This window comes from Chelonoidis abingdonii, chromosome 9 (assembly GCF_003597395.2).
Source record: "Chelonoidis abingdonii isolate Lonesome George chromosome 9, CheloAbing_2.0, whole genome shotgun sequence".
Taxonomy (NCBI): domain Eukaryota; kingdom Metazoa; phylum Chordata; order Testudines; family Testudinidae; genus Chelonoidis; species Chelonoidis abingdonii.
Window position 1 is genome coordinate 58,448,037 of NC_133777.1, and position 19,012 is coordinate 58,467,048.

The 19,012-nt window shown below is 41.0% G+C and overlaps 1 protein-coding gene across 3 annotated transcripts in view; it reads left to right on the plus strand.

Annotated features, from left to right (window-relative positions):
• Positions 1–446: 446 nt before the first annotated feature.
• MYO1E (myosin IE) overlaps positions 447–19,012 on the plus strand; it is a 147,520-nt gene continuing 128,954 nt past the window's right edge. For 2 of the 3 annotated variants that reach the window (XM_032783618.2, XM_075069581.1), the window contains exon 1: positions 448–867. In XM_032783618.2, coding sequence (XP_032639509.1) covers positions 865–867 — 3 coding nt within the window. In that variant the 5' untranslated portion in view covers positions 448–864. Of the gene's footprint in view, positions 868–19,012 lie in introns of all 3 variants that reach the window. The other variant, XM_032783616.2, reaches the window with a different exon arrangement.

Genomic DNA, 19,012 nt, shown 5'->3' on the forward strand with positions numbered 1-19,012 from the left:
TGCAGGCATGCCTACACTATAAAGGTTTGCCAGTACAACTACATCAGCCAAGGGTGTGAAAAAAAATCACATACACCCCTAGCTGACAGAGCTATGCCAGGAAAACCCCAGTGCAGAGGGCAAAAGAGTGCTTTGGAGAGGTAGAGTAGCTATGCCAGCGGAAAAACTCCTATCAGCATATCATGCTGCATCTACCCTAGGGAGTTCTGCTGGCATAGCTATGGTGACAAAGCCTCTGTAGTGTAGACGAGGCCTGTCAGTAACAGCATTAAAGCTCTTGGTCATGGCTGCTGTTGAGCTCTGGCTGGCTGCGACTTGTTCTGGACGGGAGCACTGGGACACTGCCAAGGGCACGCCCAGGAACAAAAAACAAACTCAAGAAGTTGCAGGGGGCAGACAAAGACTACAAAATCCAGAGGCCCTTGTGGCTGCTCCAGCAGCAGCAGCTCCACGCGGCCAGCTGCTAGGATCTCCCTCAGGAATGACGCTATAAAAACAAACCGTGATTGGCTAGGTCCGAGCTGAATTCTCCATTTATGGACAGAGTGGTTGGTGCTGGGCATCGGCTGCACAGGCGGAGCTGGGCTCTCGCTCCTACTCCCGAGCCGGGCAGACACACTCCGCTGAGGAGCCGAGCCCCGTCAGAGCATGAGAGGAGCCTCCAGCCTGTGAGCCCTGACACCCGCCCGCCGCATGGGGTCCGCGCTGGCCTCCCCTCTGCGCCGCTGAACTTGGGTCTCAGCCCCCGCTTGGCGGACTTGGAGGCTAACTGAGGGGGAGGAAACCAGCCCCGTCCCCGCCTCCCGGATCTCTGGCAGCCTGTGCCGAGCAGCAGCGGCAGACAGGGCAGCGCAGCGCAGAGCGATGGTGAGTGACCGAGCTGGGCTGGCAGGCGGAGACCGGGCCAGGCGTGTGGCTCAGCCCGCGGGAGGCTGGGACGGGTGCGGGGCGCAGGGGGACAGGCAGATCCCCCGTGCCCTGCCTGTGGGGGGCACCGCGGGAAGGGTGGAGGGGTGACTGTGCCAGGCTGGCTACCGCGGGCCGGGGGACCTGCATGGTAGCCCCCTCCTTCCCTCTCCGCGGCGTTACTGCGGTTACCGTGCCCGTCCTGTCGGTGTGCGCCGAGCGGGCTTTCGGGGTACACACCCCGCTCCAGCCGCGGGGCCCTCCTGCGGCGTGTGCCTGGCGCCCCCTTCGCTCGCTCGCCCTGGAGCGCCCGGCCGCAGACCCCTGCTCTGGGGTGCAGAAAGTTCCTGCTGGCGGCCCGGGCCCGTTCCTGGTCCCAGGAACAGCAGGTACCGTCCCCCGCGGGCCGTCCTGCGGGTGGCACTTCGCGGTGAGGATGGAGTAGCTCTTGCCAAGCAGCCGGGTGCTGGCTGCCCCGAAAGCGGGACTGGTTCGCCAGGTGCCAGCCCTAAGCCGGGCAAGGACAGGCAGCGCCTTAACATGGGCAGATCACCTGGGGAGAACCGTGTGGAAAACGTCAGGGAGCAGCAGCTTCCCGCGCCGGTATGGGGTAAGGAGAGCTGGCGGGCCCGGGGAACCGCCAGGGACATCGCTTTAGGTTCCCTCGCTCGAATAACTGCTCCCGATTAGCACTGGCTGCCCACTTCGTATCAGGCGGAACGGAGAGTGGCAGAAACGTGGCAAAGGGGGAATTAAAACGTTTTTCCTCCTGTCGTTCTTCCTGGTGTGAGAGAGAAGTACCTGTTGTATGCTCTTCTCTCTACAGCGGACTGCCCCATGGGGTTTTAACACTCCTTAGTCATTAGATACATTCTGAACTAGAACTACAGGGTTTGGAAAGTAGTAAGAGAAGGGCCACACCAAAAAAAGCTTCACTTATTTGCTGTAAACTAGGGCTAGTTGAAAATGTTCCTCCACCCCCCAAAAGATCTGTTTGAAAATAACAGGTGTTTCCCAGTTTCAACAAAATGAAGTTTTTAAGGGGAGGTACCTGGTTGACTTCTCCCCCCCCAAAAAAACCTGAAAACCTCCCAACTGAATTTTTTCTCCCACTCATTTTCCTGATGATCTTGGGTTTGTTTTTTTTAACTTTTTGAGAAGTTTAAACTTTCTGTTGAAAAGGTCATTTTCCAACAACCCCTCCTGTAAACGTTAATCTGGGCACTGTATGTGCCTAACTCTGGCATAGTGATATAGTATTACCCTAGGGTGACCCTATGTAGAGACAGTCCCAATATTTGGAGTTTTGTCTTATATAGATGACAATCACCTCCCACTTCCCGACCCAATTTTTTCACATGTGCTGTCTGGTCACCCTATATTACAGTCTTTTGCCTTTAAATTTAAAAATATGTAAAGGACCAGTCAAAGTTAGAAACACAATGGGCTAAATTCAACCTTCATGTTATTCCTTTGAACCCAGAGGTGAATATACATTTCTGGTAAATCATGAAAGTTGTGAATTCCTCTGGTTTCAGAGAAGGAACATTAGATTTAGTAGTTTGTTGTTCACAACAATTATGTAATGTGTTCCCACACTTGTAACAAAATAGAACAACTCCAGAAGGGGCATAGATATTTTATGAGGATACCTCACCATAGCCTGTTAAGAAACTTACATTTAGCAATTAGCACTTTCAGTGTTGCTCTTGTGAGGATCCCAAGTCACATGGAATTGCTGCACAGAGCTGGGCCTTCTAAATAACCTTCTCAAGCAGGATGGAACAATTAGTCACATCTCCCCAAACTACCACTGCTGTTTTTATAGCTCTGTCATTGTGCATACAGCTCTACAGAAGATGACACTGTTCATGCCCCAATAATTTTATAGTCTGAATTAGTCATACTAAAGAAAGATTGGATTCCATCTGATCTCAGATTCTATCCTGCAAAGGTGCTGATGCAATATAGAACTTAAGGACATGTATAACTTTCAACATGTTGTTCATCCCATAAAGTATATCTGAACAGTTCTTTCCTGTTATATATTTTCCCACCCTACTTTGTCCCCATGAGTTTCACATGGCTGTTGCACTATAATCTATCTTGGTGGCAGCTAGAATTGCTTAACATTGTGCCTCTGTTCTCCTTTTTAGATTTATTTTATTTACTGTATATCAGTGTGATGAAGGGCAAAGAAGCTTTTGGAATGTAGTGACATGACAATGTCACAGATTAGATCGGGTGGGCAAACTTTTTGGCCTGAGAGCCACATTGGGGCTGCGCAAGTGTATGGAGAGCTGGGTAGGGAAGGCTGTGCCTCCCCAAACAGCCTGGCCCCTGCCCCCATCTGCCCCCTCAGAATGCCTAACCCATCCAACCTTCCTGCTTCTTGTCCGCTGACTGCCCCCTCCCAGGACCCCACGCACTATCCAACCCCCCTGCTCCCAGTCCCCTGACTGCCCCAATCCCTATCCCCCCCCCACCCCCCTGACAGCCCCCCCAAGGACTCCCACCTCCTATCATCAAACGGCCCTCCGCTCCCAGGCCCCCCCCCCACCCCTAATTGCCCCCTGGGATCCCACCCTCTTATCCAACCCCCCCTGCTCCCCATGCCCTCACTGCCCTCCTGACCCCTATCCACATCCCCGCCCCCCTGGACTCCCACTCCCAACCCTCCCTGTTCCCCCTCTCATGACCCCCCCAGAACCTCCTCCCCACCCCCTTATCAGCAGCAGAAGCTCGCAGCTATGACACTCAGCCAGAGCCAGCTGTGTTCCCCACACCGCCCAGCAGGAGCAGCAGGCCAGAGCATGGCTTGTGCAGTGGCATGGCTGTGGGGGAGGGAGACATCAGGGAAGGGGCTGGGGACTAGGCTCCCCATCTGGGAGCTTGGGCCAGGCAGGACAGTCCCATGGGCTGGATGTGGCCCGGGGGCCGTAGTTTGCCCATGTCTGGATTAGATGATACTTGCAGTGTTCTTCAGGCTACATCTCTAAACCCAAAATTGTCTAGCACTCATGTCTTAGGGCAAGTGTCTGGGCCAACTTGTGAGCAAATGAATATAATGACAGGCAGCCAAAAGATTGTGTGTGTGCAGCAGATGTGATTGTTAAGGCCAAGATTCTCAGCTCGGAACTTTGAAACAGCTGGCTCCGCTGAATGTCCACTATGAATAAGGAGATGTACCATCACTAAACCAGCTCTGAGTTGGATTAACTGTAGAAAAAAAAGAACTATTGGTGCTGCAGCTAAGTGTGTGTTAAATGGTAGATATTAATTACAAAGAAGTCTCATGCTGATTAGCAATAGTTTGTGTTTGATGCCAAAGTATTCCAGCTAATTATTTCAGCTACCTGTGGAGTGGAATGTTGTAACATTACTCATTAGTTTAGGATAGAAAGTGAAAAAGAATTCTATATCCTGGGAGAATGGGCCACATCCTGTAACCCCTGACTCCGAAACATTTAGCTGATTTGGCAAAAAAAAAAACAAACAACTTATTTCTGAAATGCAGTTGGCAAGCCCCTTACTTATGAATTCTAAAGTGTTTTTATTTTCCAAGGATTCACTCTGAAACTTGTTCTTGTTTTAAGATTTAGTTTGTGCAAGGCCTGGGATCGTAATAATCAAAACTTCTGAAGATTTAAGTGGAAAATGTGAGTGTGCAAGGAACATAATATTGGGCTGTTAGTTTGCCACACATTTTAAAGGACATCCACTTTGATTTAGTTTAAGCCCCTGTTTTATACAAGATGCGTGAGAGGTCTTTTTAGATGATATTAGGCTAGCAATCAGCAGAGATAACTAATGCAAGGTTTTACTATAGCACTGAACTGAGTCATTTAGATTCCAGTAGCCACCTGGAGTTCACATATTTACTGATGTAAATCAATACTATGTTCTTTAAAAAAAGATCACAAGATGAAGCTTGTTCTGTTAATTTAACAATGATTGGAGACATTTTCATAAAAAGTTGAAAGGACTTTTCATTGGAATACCTGTTTTGACTAACTGTGAATATTCTGCTGCTTTCATGAAGAAAGTTATTGTACTTTTCATTTCACTTATTAATTCCTTTCTGAATATTGTTTTAGTTGCCTTATTAATTTTGACAGCACTTTGACACTTACATAACACAAAGGGTGTTATTATAAAGGTTAAATGTCTTAGAAATTGAAAAATTAGATTTAAGCAGCTAACCATATTCAGTATTTCAACATTCTTACAGATTAGAGTTCTAATGAATGCTTATTTCAGTTAGAGGATCTGTCATTTTGAAAGACTGTTACATGGCCCATGTAGGTCTCAAAACAAATTTAATACTTATTACTTTTCATATTACATCCTGGGTAAAATTGTCATGATAAAGGATGACCTTACTGTTGGTAGTAAATCTAAAAAAAAAAAAAATTTTTTTGAATGCTCTCCAGTGGAAAATTGAGAAACTTTACTGAAGAACCCTGTAGCCACTGAAAACTGATCAATCCTGTATTTCTAACAGTGTTATTTCTACGCTTTGTAACAAACTCTATTGGTTACCTGCAAAGAATGGATGCCATATATCATTGCTGTATATTGTTGCTTTAACATTCTATTGATTTACATCCAGCCAGCCAGAGCCATAACTACGGATTTTTTCGCCTGAGACGAGGGACAGGGGTGGCACATTTGGCTCTTCAGTGGCAGGTCCTTCCCTCCGAGACGGACTGAGGGACCCGCCGGCGAATTTCTGCCAAAGAGCTGGACATGCCACCCCTCTCCCTTGCTGACGACCAGTGACAGTTCGGTGGTGAGTCCCTCAGTCCCTCTTGGAGGGAAGGACTTTTCACCGAAGGAGAGACTTTCTGCGCCCCTCAACTTCTGCACCCGAGGCAAGTGCCTCACTCACCTTGCCCTTGTTACGGCACTGCAGCCAGTGTCTGAAAAGACTCATTTCCTGTGTAACGACCACTATGCCAATAATTTAGACTATGCAGCCAACATGTAGTTTATATATTAAATATGCCTAGCTCTGTTTCCAGATCTTAAATGGATCCCTCCCCCTTCTGTCTTGAATTTTAGTCTTTAGGGGGGAAAAAAAAGGATTTGTTATATAGAGTTAATTTAGTAGTAATAAATGGCATTTTTACATAAGTACCTTAGAGTTAGACCATGGCAATACATTTTTCCTCATACATTTAATACCTGCTTTTATTCCTGCAGTTTATATGTGTGTGTGTATATATAAAAACATTGGGCATATCCCATTCTTGTCATATGTATTCATCACTTTTAAGTTATCTTAAAAATTAAAGAACAAGATCTCAGTCCTGTGCGTGTCCTTAAAGAGATCATCGTATCTCCATATGTAGATGGAGGAGATTGTCTGCATCCCTTCTTTTCATCCTCAAAATGTGAAACGTCTTGATTTTAAGATAGATGACACCATTATTTTTACTTGGCTTTTGCTCTAATTTTTTGCAGTCTGTTTTTCCCCTCCATTAATTTCAGTGGACTTTGGTTAAATCTCTTGGTGAGGCTACAATATTTGCCATACATCAGTGGATGTTATTTTCAACTGCAGTCAAATGCATTTTTGTACTTTGTAAAATTTGTTGTAGAACTTATTTTAATTTAGAACCAGAAATGATACCGCTAGGAGTGTCAGTGGAAATTGGTGGCTCTGAATTTCTTTTCTCATACTTTGCTGTTGAACCATTGGAAAGGTGTGTGTTTAAGTGTGAAGTGTAAAGAACCAACATGGCCGCTCTCTACTTTTTTCTCCCACCCAAAAACCAAAAATGTTCCCCCATAGAAATGTTTGAAATTGTTGTAGTCTAAATAGCCTGATGTTAAGTTAGTCATTTTTAAAAAATTACTAGATCAGTGGAGCATGACTTTTAAAAACTTATTTCCAAATAGCACCTGTCTGTTTTGTCAGGTATTTTTTTGACTTGGGTAAAATCCGTGTGAGCTCCCAACTATGAGGAGCGGTAGTTTTAAGATTTTCTACATTCAGATCAAAGCCACTTTAAAAGTTTTAGCACTGTTTTCCTGAAACCCTGAAAGGGGATTTTCCCTGTCCCCTCCCCCTCACAATTACTTTGCGAGCCAATTAGTCTGTAGACAATCCACACACAAATTTTACTTCTTAGAAAACTTGTAGGCTAGTCTACATTTATAACAGCTACTTAAGTGTTAATTTAAAAAATTAACAATGTGATGAAACTTAAAATCACATTCCCCAGGCATTATATTAAATTCCTATGTTTTCATATAAATGTTTATTTTGCTATTGTGATATTTATAGACAAAAGTGAATGTGAGGTTTTTTTATTTGTAGTCTTGCTAATTGTATGTCCTTCTTTGTAATGAAATGCCCCCAGAATGCACAGGGCCTGGCCCTATAAGGTGCTGAGATTTCAATTACAGCTGAGATACCTCAGTACCTCTCATGAAGCACTCAGCACCTTTTAAGGATCTTGAAGTTGTTTTACTTAGTGTTAAAAAGCAGTCCTGCTGCTCTTTCCCCATGTAATGTTATGAAACATTCCAAGAAACTGATGAATGAGATGTTACAAGTCTGAATTCAAGACAAGTGTGTTGGGATGTTTGTTGCAGATATTTCTTGCCCAGATCTGTTTTATCAAGTTAGAGTATACTGTATTTTAAACATCTCAAACAGCAATAAGATTTCATTGACTTTCTTTGCTATCATTTCTTTTTGTGACAAAAAGGCTACAGAAATTGTTAGTAGTTCATTCAGTGAGGGAGAGACCCAGTCTTGCAAAACCTTGTTCATCTGAATGGTGCTCACAGGCAGATCCATTGACCCTACTCAGATTCAATTCTCTTGATTTGTTTTGCCAACTTTCTGTTTTAAAATTTTTCATTCAAAATGAAGTAAAACCTCAGGAAATTCATCTGCAACTGAAGTCTGCATAGCTTCATCACAAAAGCTTGAAGTGGGCCAGCAAAGTTAACAAAACTGGGCTGAGGTGTGTTTGCAATAAAACGTCTAGACCTGGTCTGCGTGGTGCAACAAAACTGGCCTGCATAATCATAATGCAGATACTTCCATAGCCTGGCCAGGTTTGGGGGTCAGATACAGAGCCTGTTGACTCATGCTGGAAAAAAAAAATCTTTTTGAATTAATATGCCATGTTTCACCCGTCACTTGCAGTAGTGCCATAGTCTTAAACAGCTTTAAATGGAAGATTGTTCCCATGAGTTTAGCAAACTGGATTTGGCTCTATATAATCTGAGTGTAACATTTGACATTCACAGGCAGATGTAGTGCAATTTTAACTAAAATAAAATTTCTATTTTTTAAGAAATACAAACCCAAAGACCTCAACAAAGACTTCCTTTGCCTCCCCTGGCAGTTTCTACTGTAGATTATTTCCGCTGAAGTTATTATGTATCACTTGTTTGTTACCTGGTGTCTTTGTGTGTGAGGTTTTCCCAAAGAAAACTGACAGGATAAATAATGTTGCTTTTTATCTAGAATCATTTACAAATCCTGGAACCAGAGAAAATCAAGTTCGCTCATGTCAAATGAAAACGTGTGTTCATATACTGCCGTTCTGAAACCAACATTGCAGTGCTAATCATTTTGTCCTACTGTAGGTGTCAGAATTTGCCTCTCCTTTTGGCATTGCTGTCATTCTCCTTTCTTCTATTCTTCTTCCCCCTTCTTAACATAGATGTGGGTGGAACGGTTTGGATTTTAAAAAAGTAAGAAACAACACTTTCTGTACAGAGATTGAATTATAATTAGTGGCAAATACATGAGGCCTAATCCTGAAAGGTGCTGAGAATGTCCTGAATGGTGTTGAGTGCCTTCATCCCCATGGAAGTCAGTAGGTGGGAAAAATCTCAATGAGCCTTTGAAGGTGCTCGGTACTTTGCAGGAGTGGGCCCTAAAATAGCTAATATATGAAGCAAATTGTGACCTTGTTCCATACATTTCTCCCTTTCCTATAATATATTTTGCTTGTAAATTTCTGCTTTTTGTACTTGAAGGGTGCTTTTTTGACTATAGACAGTAGCATTAGCCATAACCTTGTCCTCTGCCAAATGTGGAATAGTAGAGCAGAATAACAGCATGTGCTTTGCATTATGTGAACTCTGTCTAGAGGTGCATGCATGGAAAAATTTCCTAGCTACATGGTGTTCATGTCTGGCTGATATACAAGACTAAAGTACAGTAGTGTATTCAACAGCAAAACTAATGATTTGTAATGCATGTGTGGGTTTTTTGTGTGTTCTCTCATACAGGTTGTACTTTCTTTCCCCCCTTGTGTAATTTTTTTCTTTACATCAGCTTTTCAAATGATTTTTAGATACATTGTGTTATGCATCAGTTTCTTAAAAGTGGAGGTTCACTTTCAAACAATGCACATAGAATGTTACGGTTGTATTTGCATTCATAATGGCCACGACTGTACACACAAATCAGGAATTGCACATGCAATTTGGACATGTCATGTGTGATGTGTGTAGTTGTTTTTGCACACATTTTGTACAGAGGTCTCTGCCCTCTGGTTTTGTTTTTTTCATATGTCTAGTCTGCTAAATATTACATTTTTTTCTGATGCAGAAGGACGTAGAGCAAAAATGTCAATGAATTGTTTGCAGTTATTCATTCCACAGATTTCTCTTGAGATTAATTGAGAGGATAATTTGCAGCAGCGTTATACCATTGGTTATGCAGAAAATCTGATTTAAATAAGCTCCCCTGAAGCAAAAGATTGTACAGTAAAGTGTCAAGGCAAGATAATCTGTTCCCATATAAACAGTAATATCCCCAAAAGAAACAATTTGTTGCCCAGCTCTAACAGAAGTGTTAGTAAAAGTTGCACTGAGAATGCATTTTCTTGCAGAAATATAATTTCAACTATTTTCCCTAGAAATAAAAATTAAAAATGGATTGTAAAAATGATAAAGGCCCATGTTGTACTCTGGTATTGTCTATCCCCAAACAAAAAGAATCAGGAGTACTTTAAAATAAATGCATACATATAGGCTTGGCAGAATTTGTTTTTTATGTATATGACAAATGATTATTTTTAAGCTTTTTAAAAGTGATTTAAATTCAGTTTTGGAAAATTATGGGGGAGGTTTCAGATTAACTTTTTGAATCTCAATGTCCACTCATTAAATAAAGCTTTACAGCTATTAAAATGCAAATAGTTGACCTAACATGTCAAACTATACAAAGTAAATATCCTTAATCAAACTCTAGTAAGTTCTGAAGCAGCATTTCTCACTTTCCTATCTGTAAATTTTGATCATCAATGGAAATAGTTTTCCTTTGTTTGTGGGAGTATGGTGAAATTGACATTTATCATTTACCAGTAAAAATCCAATCCTTTCAAGTCAACTTTTGTACAAGAATTGTGAACAGATTTCCTTAATCTTCAATATTGTAGCAAATTGTCATGTAGTAAAATATGGATGTGACACTGCTGTATGTGTATGTAAGGAATATGTAAGTATATTTAAATTTACAAGGTTAATCCAGTGCAGCAACATTTTTTTTTGCATCAGCTAACCATAATTACAATCCTAATCGTTGCATTTGGCAGAAAAACCTATGGGGGCAGGGAAGTCTGCTGGAAACAGTGTTATGTTAACTTCATAAAGTTTTCTTCTCTCATCAGGGAAGGGTTTCTGGCTTTCACATCTTGCTTTGCATATTACCATGGATAATTTAGGGGTGACCTTACTGAACTTAAATGGAAATATCCTTACTTGGATGGATTTTCAGCTGGTGTCAATCAGTATAGCTTTGTTGAGCTCAGTAGTGGTGACTTAAGTAGAACTATACTAATTTACATCAGCCTGTGATCCGGTCCACTGTGTCAGTCTATTTAACCATAAGCTATGGCTTCATTGTTTTTACCTCTCACCTTGCATTCTGGTTGCTACCACACTGGTACTTAAACATGTGGCTTTAAAATCAGTCTGAAGCCATAGAGAAGGAAAACCAAAGTAGTAATTCTCAGAACTGAGGAGAGAGAGTATTTACAGAAATAAGTATTTAGAAAATACTCCAGATCCTCTACAAACACAGGCAAATCAACAGGCTATGGCTTTGGCAGATAGAATGTTATCTTACCTTATAGCTAACTTTCCAAATGGAACCATTTCAGCCCATTGGAATAGCCAATTAAAGTCTCATTTTGAAATGCATAATACAGAGTGTGGTTATTGGAGCTGAGGCTTTACAAATAGAACTAAATCTTTTAGAGAAAAGTCATATTAAGGTACTCTTTAAAATGATTAACCTAAATAACCTTTTCTTGGTATTTTAAAGCTTTTAGGGGGAGATTTTCAAAGGCAAAAATGAGAACATCTAACTCCCATTGAAATGCTTTGGGTGTGCAACTGTCCTTTGTACCTCTGAAAGTCTCCCCTTGTTTACAACGATGTTCTCAGCTACACATCTGTGGCTCTAGATTCCTAAAGCAATTCTGCATTACAGGGGGGAAAATGCCATCTAAGTATTGTACAGAACAAATTACACATGAAAGCTATGTTAAAAGAACATTGAGGTTGCAAAGTTAAGCATTCAGAAATAAGGAAATGACAGAATTAAGTTTGCACAGACAACCTTAATTCAGCTCTCATGTGCATATGTATTATGATAGTCTTTGATTACATGATCACCTAGTCTCTTTCCACAAGACCAGAATGGATGGTAATCACTTAATAGGAAGTGATTCAACATTTGTGTTCTTCTTATTATTCAATGTGGCCCCATGCCTTAGTTGCTGCACATGAGTCAATTCCTGCTCTAAAAAGACAGAATTATTAATTTCCTTATGGGATTTTCTGTGACATTTATCACCCTAGTAGTTGAGTGCTTCACAAATATTAATGAAGTCATTTTTACAACACCTTTGAGATGAGAGAGGCTGGTATTACCCCCATTTTGTAGATGGGGAACCAAGGCACAGAGGGAACAGCACTTCTGAAAATCAGATCCCAGGATTTCAAGTCAACCACCCAGAAAATGAGGAAAACAATTAGTGACCAGCGTTAAAAGTTTAGTTTAATGACTTGCCTCATATCAAATAGGAACTCTGGGATAGAAATCATCCAGTTCTGCAGTGCAGCATTCCATTGCCTTAATCATAAGACAGTCCTTTCTCTAAATGCAGTACCCCATCTCATTCACCACACACTTTACACTATATCCACTAAATGAGTCAGGGATTCCATAGACAGTCAGTGTCACTACACAATTCTAATCCCCTAACCCCAGGTCCATCCAGGAATGAGGCAGGGGTCATGTGGATAAAGGATATGTGATTAAGTAAAGACTGTATCTTAATGCATATATTCCAAAGGGAGCTGTATTAAGATTGCACAGACAATCTTAATTCTGGCATTTTCTGATTTTTGACTGATGAATTTTCACAGGGATGGCAAAAGGCACATTTGACACAAAGGCTGCCCCCCTACCACATTTCAACTCCCTGCTCCAAAGCCTGGGAATACTAGAACTTCTAATAGACAAGGGTGTCAGGCAACCTTATTAATAAATGGTGCTACCAGTCCTACCTGTAATATAGTGAAGCCTCCAACTATTATATGCAAATGAAAAACCTGGTAAGCAAAAATTGTTTAATTCTTTAAAAAATTGTTGAAATGTGAAAATGTCTCAGTTCTCTGCAAAGTCCAGATAAATCATTGTCCTCGGTAGAGTTAGTATGGCTTTACACTTGAATAGTTGTAATAACTTAGCTCTTGTCATCTGAAATCTAAATGGTTTACAAAGGTGGGTATATATCATTACCCCCTTTTCACAGATTAGGGAATGTGAGGCACAGAGAGGTTAAGTGATTTGCCTGAGGTCACAAAGCAAGTGGCAAAGCTGAGAATGGAACTAAGGTTAGTAGCAAGAGGAACATAGGCTAACAAGGGCAACCGTCTAGATGGGAGCACAATTGCTAAAAGTAATACTACTTGTAAAGTGCATAAAACCAAAAAATTGCTTGGTAAATTTATAAAAAGCTCTCTTCCTTGAAGTGTACTAATGGAATGTAAATGTTCCAGAGTGGTGCAGAGGGGCCATATATTAACTAAGAACTTGTCTGCATGGTGCAGTGTGCATTAGAGTATGAATTCTAAAGTGCACCAGTGTATAACACTGTCTCCTATTGGTGCTATTAGAAGCAGGTTCAAGTTAGAGCAGCACCACAGCTGCTATAATTTGCACCAGGATCAGGAGTGGCACCTTGCAGCTCACAGGATGGAGAGAGTGCAAAGATTGCTGTTTTCCCCACTCCATTAAGGCTCCATGCTGAGTGGAAGTCAGCCAGACTCAAGGATTGGGGCCTTAGTGATCATAAAATTGGCATGTTATGCAGAGCTCATTGTAGGCTCATGTAAAAGTGGTTATTTTAACCTAGTTTCTCACTGGCAAAATTGAAAAGGGATGATTTAAGCAAAACTGTGCATCTCCAGAAGTTATTTTGATGTTTGGTTCAGCAGACTGAAATGACACATTTGTAGACAAATGTCTAAATGAGACATTTTGGCATTCTGTATGTAGGATTTACGGCCTTATAATGACTAGCTGCACACATTCCTACACAGGAAGTGTGAGGGCAGCTTTTGTAGCCAGCTCAGAGTCATTTGCTGAATCACCTTAGTCAGCTGAGCTCAAATCTATAAATTGTTTGCTACTGTCACCCTTGTGGTTAATTTAAGTATCTAAACCCTGATCATGTCAGAACTGTACAGCCTCATTTATGACAGTAACAGAGCATGGCCTCTCCATTTTGGTACATGTTCTTCACACTCAGTTAAATCTTACAAGTGTCTCTTATTCTGAAGAAATAGTACACATTGCCAGATCTTTGAGACAGCACCTTTACAGGTTAACTATTTGAATGTTGAGATTCCACTTTATTCATGAGACTTGAGATTCTATGCAGTTTGGCAATGCTATTGTTGTTTATTCTTTTTTGCAATTAATGTCAACCTCCATGCCTTTTCTGAGTTGCATCTTACTATAAGCAGAAATATAAGAAAAAGGAGATTAGGATTGTTTTGTTATCAATAATTTGTTTTTTACAATGCCAAGCAGATTTATTTTTACTTGGATAACAATTTATAGAAAGTATCAGTGCTTCTGATATTTGCAGTGATAGTACTTCACAATATTTTTACCTTAACATTAATATAAGTAGTTTCATCCCTCCCTGTACTAATAACTATGCTACCATGTAGATAAATATTGCTGACAAATTTTAAATCACATAAGAGCAGTTTGCTGGGTTACAAGGTCTGTTAGTTTTATACTTGCATACTCAAGAAATTAACAGATGTTTTGGTATGAAATTACTACCACCATTTTTCTGTAATATTCCATAGCAAAAATTGACCTATATTTTCATGCTCTGTATTCTTCCTGAATGTTTCACAGCATTAATATTCCATTAGTTTTGGGGTCTGGGCTATAATGGTTCTTTTAGTATCTTATGGACACATTTACCTACAATAAGCCCTCTTTCTGCCCATCAAATGGTAGATTTAAGATGAGGTGGAATATATTTTGACATTTCATCCATAAACTAGAAGCCATGTTGATCCTTTCAATATGAACCCAAATGAAAAATATAAGGTACATTTCTAGAAACCTAATCTCCAAAGCCATTTTGTGGTACTTAAGGTGACATGAGTATGTGAATCTTTGAATCATTCTTCTCCCTGAAAAATTAAAACTAAGTGTAGATTTCATATGTTTAATAAAAACCTGCACTCTGAAATAAGTCTTTTAGTGCACATCTGCTGAAGGGGAAAAATTATGCAATAAAAGTATACAAGAATGATTTATAGAAACATTTAGAAATGTCTTTCACTAGAAACATCCTCCTCCAAAATCACAGGAGCTTTATTTTTGTTAATTACAGCACAGTCAACTTGATTTTTTTGTTCATGGAAAAACAGAGTAAGAATTTCAAAACTACTTATCCTCCCTTGCTTTTTAAACTCTTGATTTTCCACATACTGGCTACTACACACTCGAGACCTGAATTATAAAACAGTTCCGCACAATTTGTAAGTTTCCTGTGGGTTTATTTCCCAGAAGATTGCTTTAGGCATGGTTTCTTCAGATAAATGTCTTGGTTTTGTTGTTTAACTTCCTTTCTATTTGGAATGAATCAGAATGTTTAAGTTAATCAGAGACCTTTGAAAAACTAGAGATGGCGGTAAAGTTAGCAAGACAACATATGTGCAAATTACTCAATATAATCCACCAATTAATGAGACCCTGTATTACTGTGGGCTCCATAGTCTTATTAGTGTATTGATCTTTTTCTTAATGATACAATTTAGATACTGTCTTCCACTGCAATAATTTGCTATGGACCAATCCTTACCTAGGGAAAACTTCCTTTGAAGTATAGGTTTGCTACAATCTGAATTAAAGTTTTGCATATTGCAATATATCTAAACAATTTCACTCTGTACATAACATTTCTGCAGAATATAAGCAACACTGGTGTAAAAAATGGTACTCCATAAATTTTTGTTGCTTTGGGTATCTTGTCCCTGAAACAGGCCTACTTACTCAACTAACCATTAAAATATAGTAATCCCTCTGGGCTCAGTCCAGAAAACATTACCAGGGATAAACCAATGAAACCACTCAAGATGTCTTCCCATTGACTTCAGCAGGCATAGGATTGTGCCTTATGCCTTGTTGTGTTTCCAGGATTGGTCTGTATTGTGGTGACTCCAGAGCAATTTTTAAAAATGAAATGTGGAGACAGTGAACACATAATGCAGTATGTACTTGTTACTGCTATTAAAATCTTATTCAATAAATATTTGTGGTATTTGAAGACTAAAACAAAAACATAACCTTAATCAATCCAGCAAAGGAAACCTAGTTTCATGAATGCTAATTATGAAAGTTTAAAAAAATGACAGTTTAAACAGTAGGCTTTGGGGGGGAAAGACTGCAGCACTAAATGTAATTTAGAATTGTGGCTGGTAAATTGGTACTTGCTGATCAAGTTAATGTGACACATTGTAGCCTGATGAATGACAGCTAGGAAAAATCTAGGTCAAAACTGGATAAAAATGTAAGGCTAGAATAGCATAGTAGAATGCAAGTAATGATCGGTTTCTTCAAAGCATCAGTATGTGCTAGTGTTTTTGACATTAATGTCACAACCAAACTGACTTTGTTTTAATCATTTTCAGTTACATTGCTATTTGTATTGCAGTAGCACCTATAAGCCACAACTAAGAGGGTGGCCTGTAGCACAGCACAGACTCACCTCTGCAGCGCTTCCTGCTGGTCATCCTCAGGAATTAGCTCTTCAACCCAAGAGTGCCCTCTGCAGGCCACTGATCTGCTTGCCATTGGCCCCCCCATGTCCCTCCTAGGACCCCAATGCCCTTATCTCAGGGTTCTCCCTCCTGCAGTACCCTACAGTCTTACTGCATTTCTGCACCTCAAGGGAACCCCCACCCCCACATTGCCTCAGTCATGGCTCCTGCCAGTCTCTATTTAGCCCCCATGTCCTGGGGCAGACTGCAGTCTATCAGCCAATCATCACAGGCAACAACGGGTTTGGACTGGCTGCCTTTGCCCACCCTCCAGCTGCCCCTCCACAAGCCCAATACCTAGGAGGCCTAGAACTAGGCCCTGCAGCCTGGGGAGTTGCCAGCCTAGGGCTTCCCAGCTCCTACACCCTTTCCCCAGCCGTGCCTCCCTCTAGGTCCCCTAGATGAGTTCCCCAGCATCCAAGCCTGTCTCCCTCTCAAGTCAGAGAGAGAACTCCCTCTGCCTTCCCTGGCCTTCTTATAAGGCCCTGTTGCTTAGTTTGGGGTGTGGCCCCAGCTGCAGCCACTTCCCCCTCATCAGCTGGGGTTTTACTCCCTTGCCCAGCCCCAGCCTTCTGGGCTGGAGCAGGTGTTCACCCTGCTACATGGCCCCATTGCCCGGATACCCAATAGATACATGGTCCCATTGTCCTACACACTATACAGACACATAGTAAAAGACAGTATCTACCCCAGAGAGTTTACAGTTAATAGACAAGACAAAGGTGGGGAAATTGTAACTACCCACATTTTAAAGATGGGCTCCAGAGGGACAGATTTTTAAAGATATTTAGCCTCCGAAAGATACAGATAGATGCTTAGTGGGATTTTCAAAAGTGCCTAGGGAGTTAAGTATGTAGATTCTTTGGAAAACCTCAATAGGCTCCTGTCTAATTTAAAAAAATATTTTTTCCCATACAGATTAAGATTAGGATTTTCAAATGAGCCAAATTCAATTGGAGTTGGTCACCTAACTCCCTTAAGTTCTTTTGAAAATCTCAGCCCTGGTGACTTGTGCGTGGTCACAAAGGAAGTCTAAGGCAGAGCCAGGAATTAAACCCACATCCAGTGCCTTCAACAAAAGATTATCCTTTACTCTTTTTATTACAATCATACATTAATAATAACAACATGAATTTATGCTTTCATTGAAATTTGTTATGGGAAAAATAACATTTTGCAGCATGCACAGATGTCGATCTACATGACTAGAGAGGTCTCTTTTAGTTACCATCAGTTACTTTTTAAAATCATATTCTGAACTTTTGGCACTATCTGTGCATGCAGAATACTGAGGTGAGCTGTAGAATCTCCACATTTACCCTCAGACTGTTTGGCATTGTTTTATAAAAGAAGCAGCTACAGCTCTGCTTCTTGGAGGAATTCACATTGTACATAGAATTTAGATGTTACTTCTGATTCCAAAGTCAGACAGAGGGTAATGACTACTCTCTCCTTTGGATGAAGAAATTACAACTGGAGAGTGTCTTTTATAAGTGCTTTTTTGTTGCTCCGTAAAATATGCACTGGGAGCTACTCTGTTAGCCAACGACTGTTGGATTCAGCAAACAGAAGACTTCTACAAAAATCTACTGATCTTTAGTGCAGAGTCATTGTGATATTTTTTCATTTCTTACATGTATTATTTATTTTTGTCTATATTATACTGAATTAGAAATAGCTTTAACTTACATTTGATCGTTTAGAATAAGTTTGTGGGTTTTTGTAACATGTTGGTGGGATGATGGGAACATGCGTGGTCATAGTAACAGCTTGAATTACAGCTGTGCTTTAGGAGAGGAATACAGGGGGAGGTGCTTATAGTGAAAAAGAATCAATATCCATTTGTAGAGCCAAATTCTGGCCTAAGCAACACTCACAATGCGTAACTCTCATCAGGTTCATGCCACTGTTGGACTCCATAGCCAGGAATACTTAAGCAGAACAGGAGGCTCTTTTCCCATCTGTTCTTGAGGCAATCGGGTAGATCTTTATACAAATGCCCAACCCCTTCCCAGAGTGACTTTGCCTAACTTCTGTATATGCCACTTGGTTCCTAAGGGATGATGTCAGGAGATATATTTCCTTTCATCCCACGAGGAGGTATATGTTCTTCCTCAGCTAAGTGACAGTCAGAGAGACTGAATGGGCCCATTAGGGTGAATATATACACCCCTTTCTAGACAATCGAGGGCAGAGCCTTCTTAGTGACAGCTTCTCAATACAATGTAAGGACTCAGTTTCCAGCTTTGTTCAGTTCAGATTCTTATTCCATACCCATCAGTGTGGCATATCGGAGCTTTTTTTGCTGATGGAGTTGTTCAGTAGTCAGAGCTGCCATAGCTCCTGCAGGCCCAGCTGGATGATGGTGGAGTTGGTAGGTGGGATTGGGCTCAATATAGAATTACTGATGGGCTAAGAGGAATGGGAAGTCATAAGTGTCCTCAAAGTTTTGCATACATTACTGACATGTAAAATGCGGTCAGGAGTTAGCCCTTAGTGAATTACAATTTGAGTTCCAACTATAGTAGAGTAGTGTGGGAAAAAATGACTTCAGTATAGCATAGTGCCTCTGTAGTTTTTGTTGGCCAAGTTACACTTGTTTTCTCTCTTTATATAGCCCTTCTCTTTTGGGTTGCAACACAGAGGTCAAGAACATGGTGATTTTCAGATACGAGGATATGGATGTATCATCGACACAAATGAGCCAATTTACATTATCTTATTGAAGCGATAGAAAAATTGGTAGTTCAATATCTGACATAGGGAA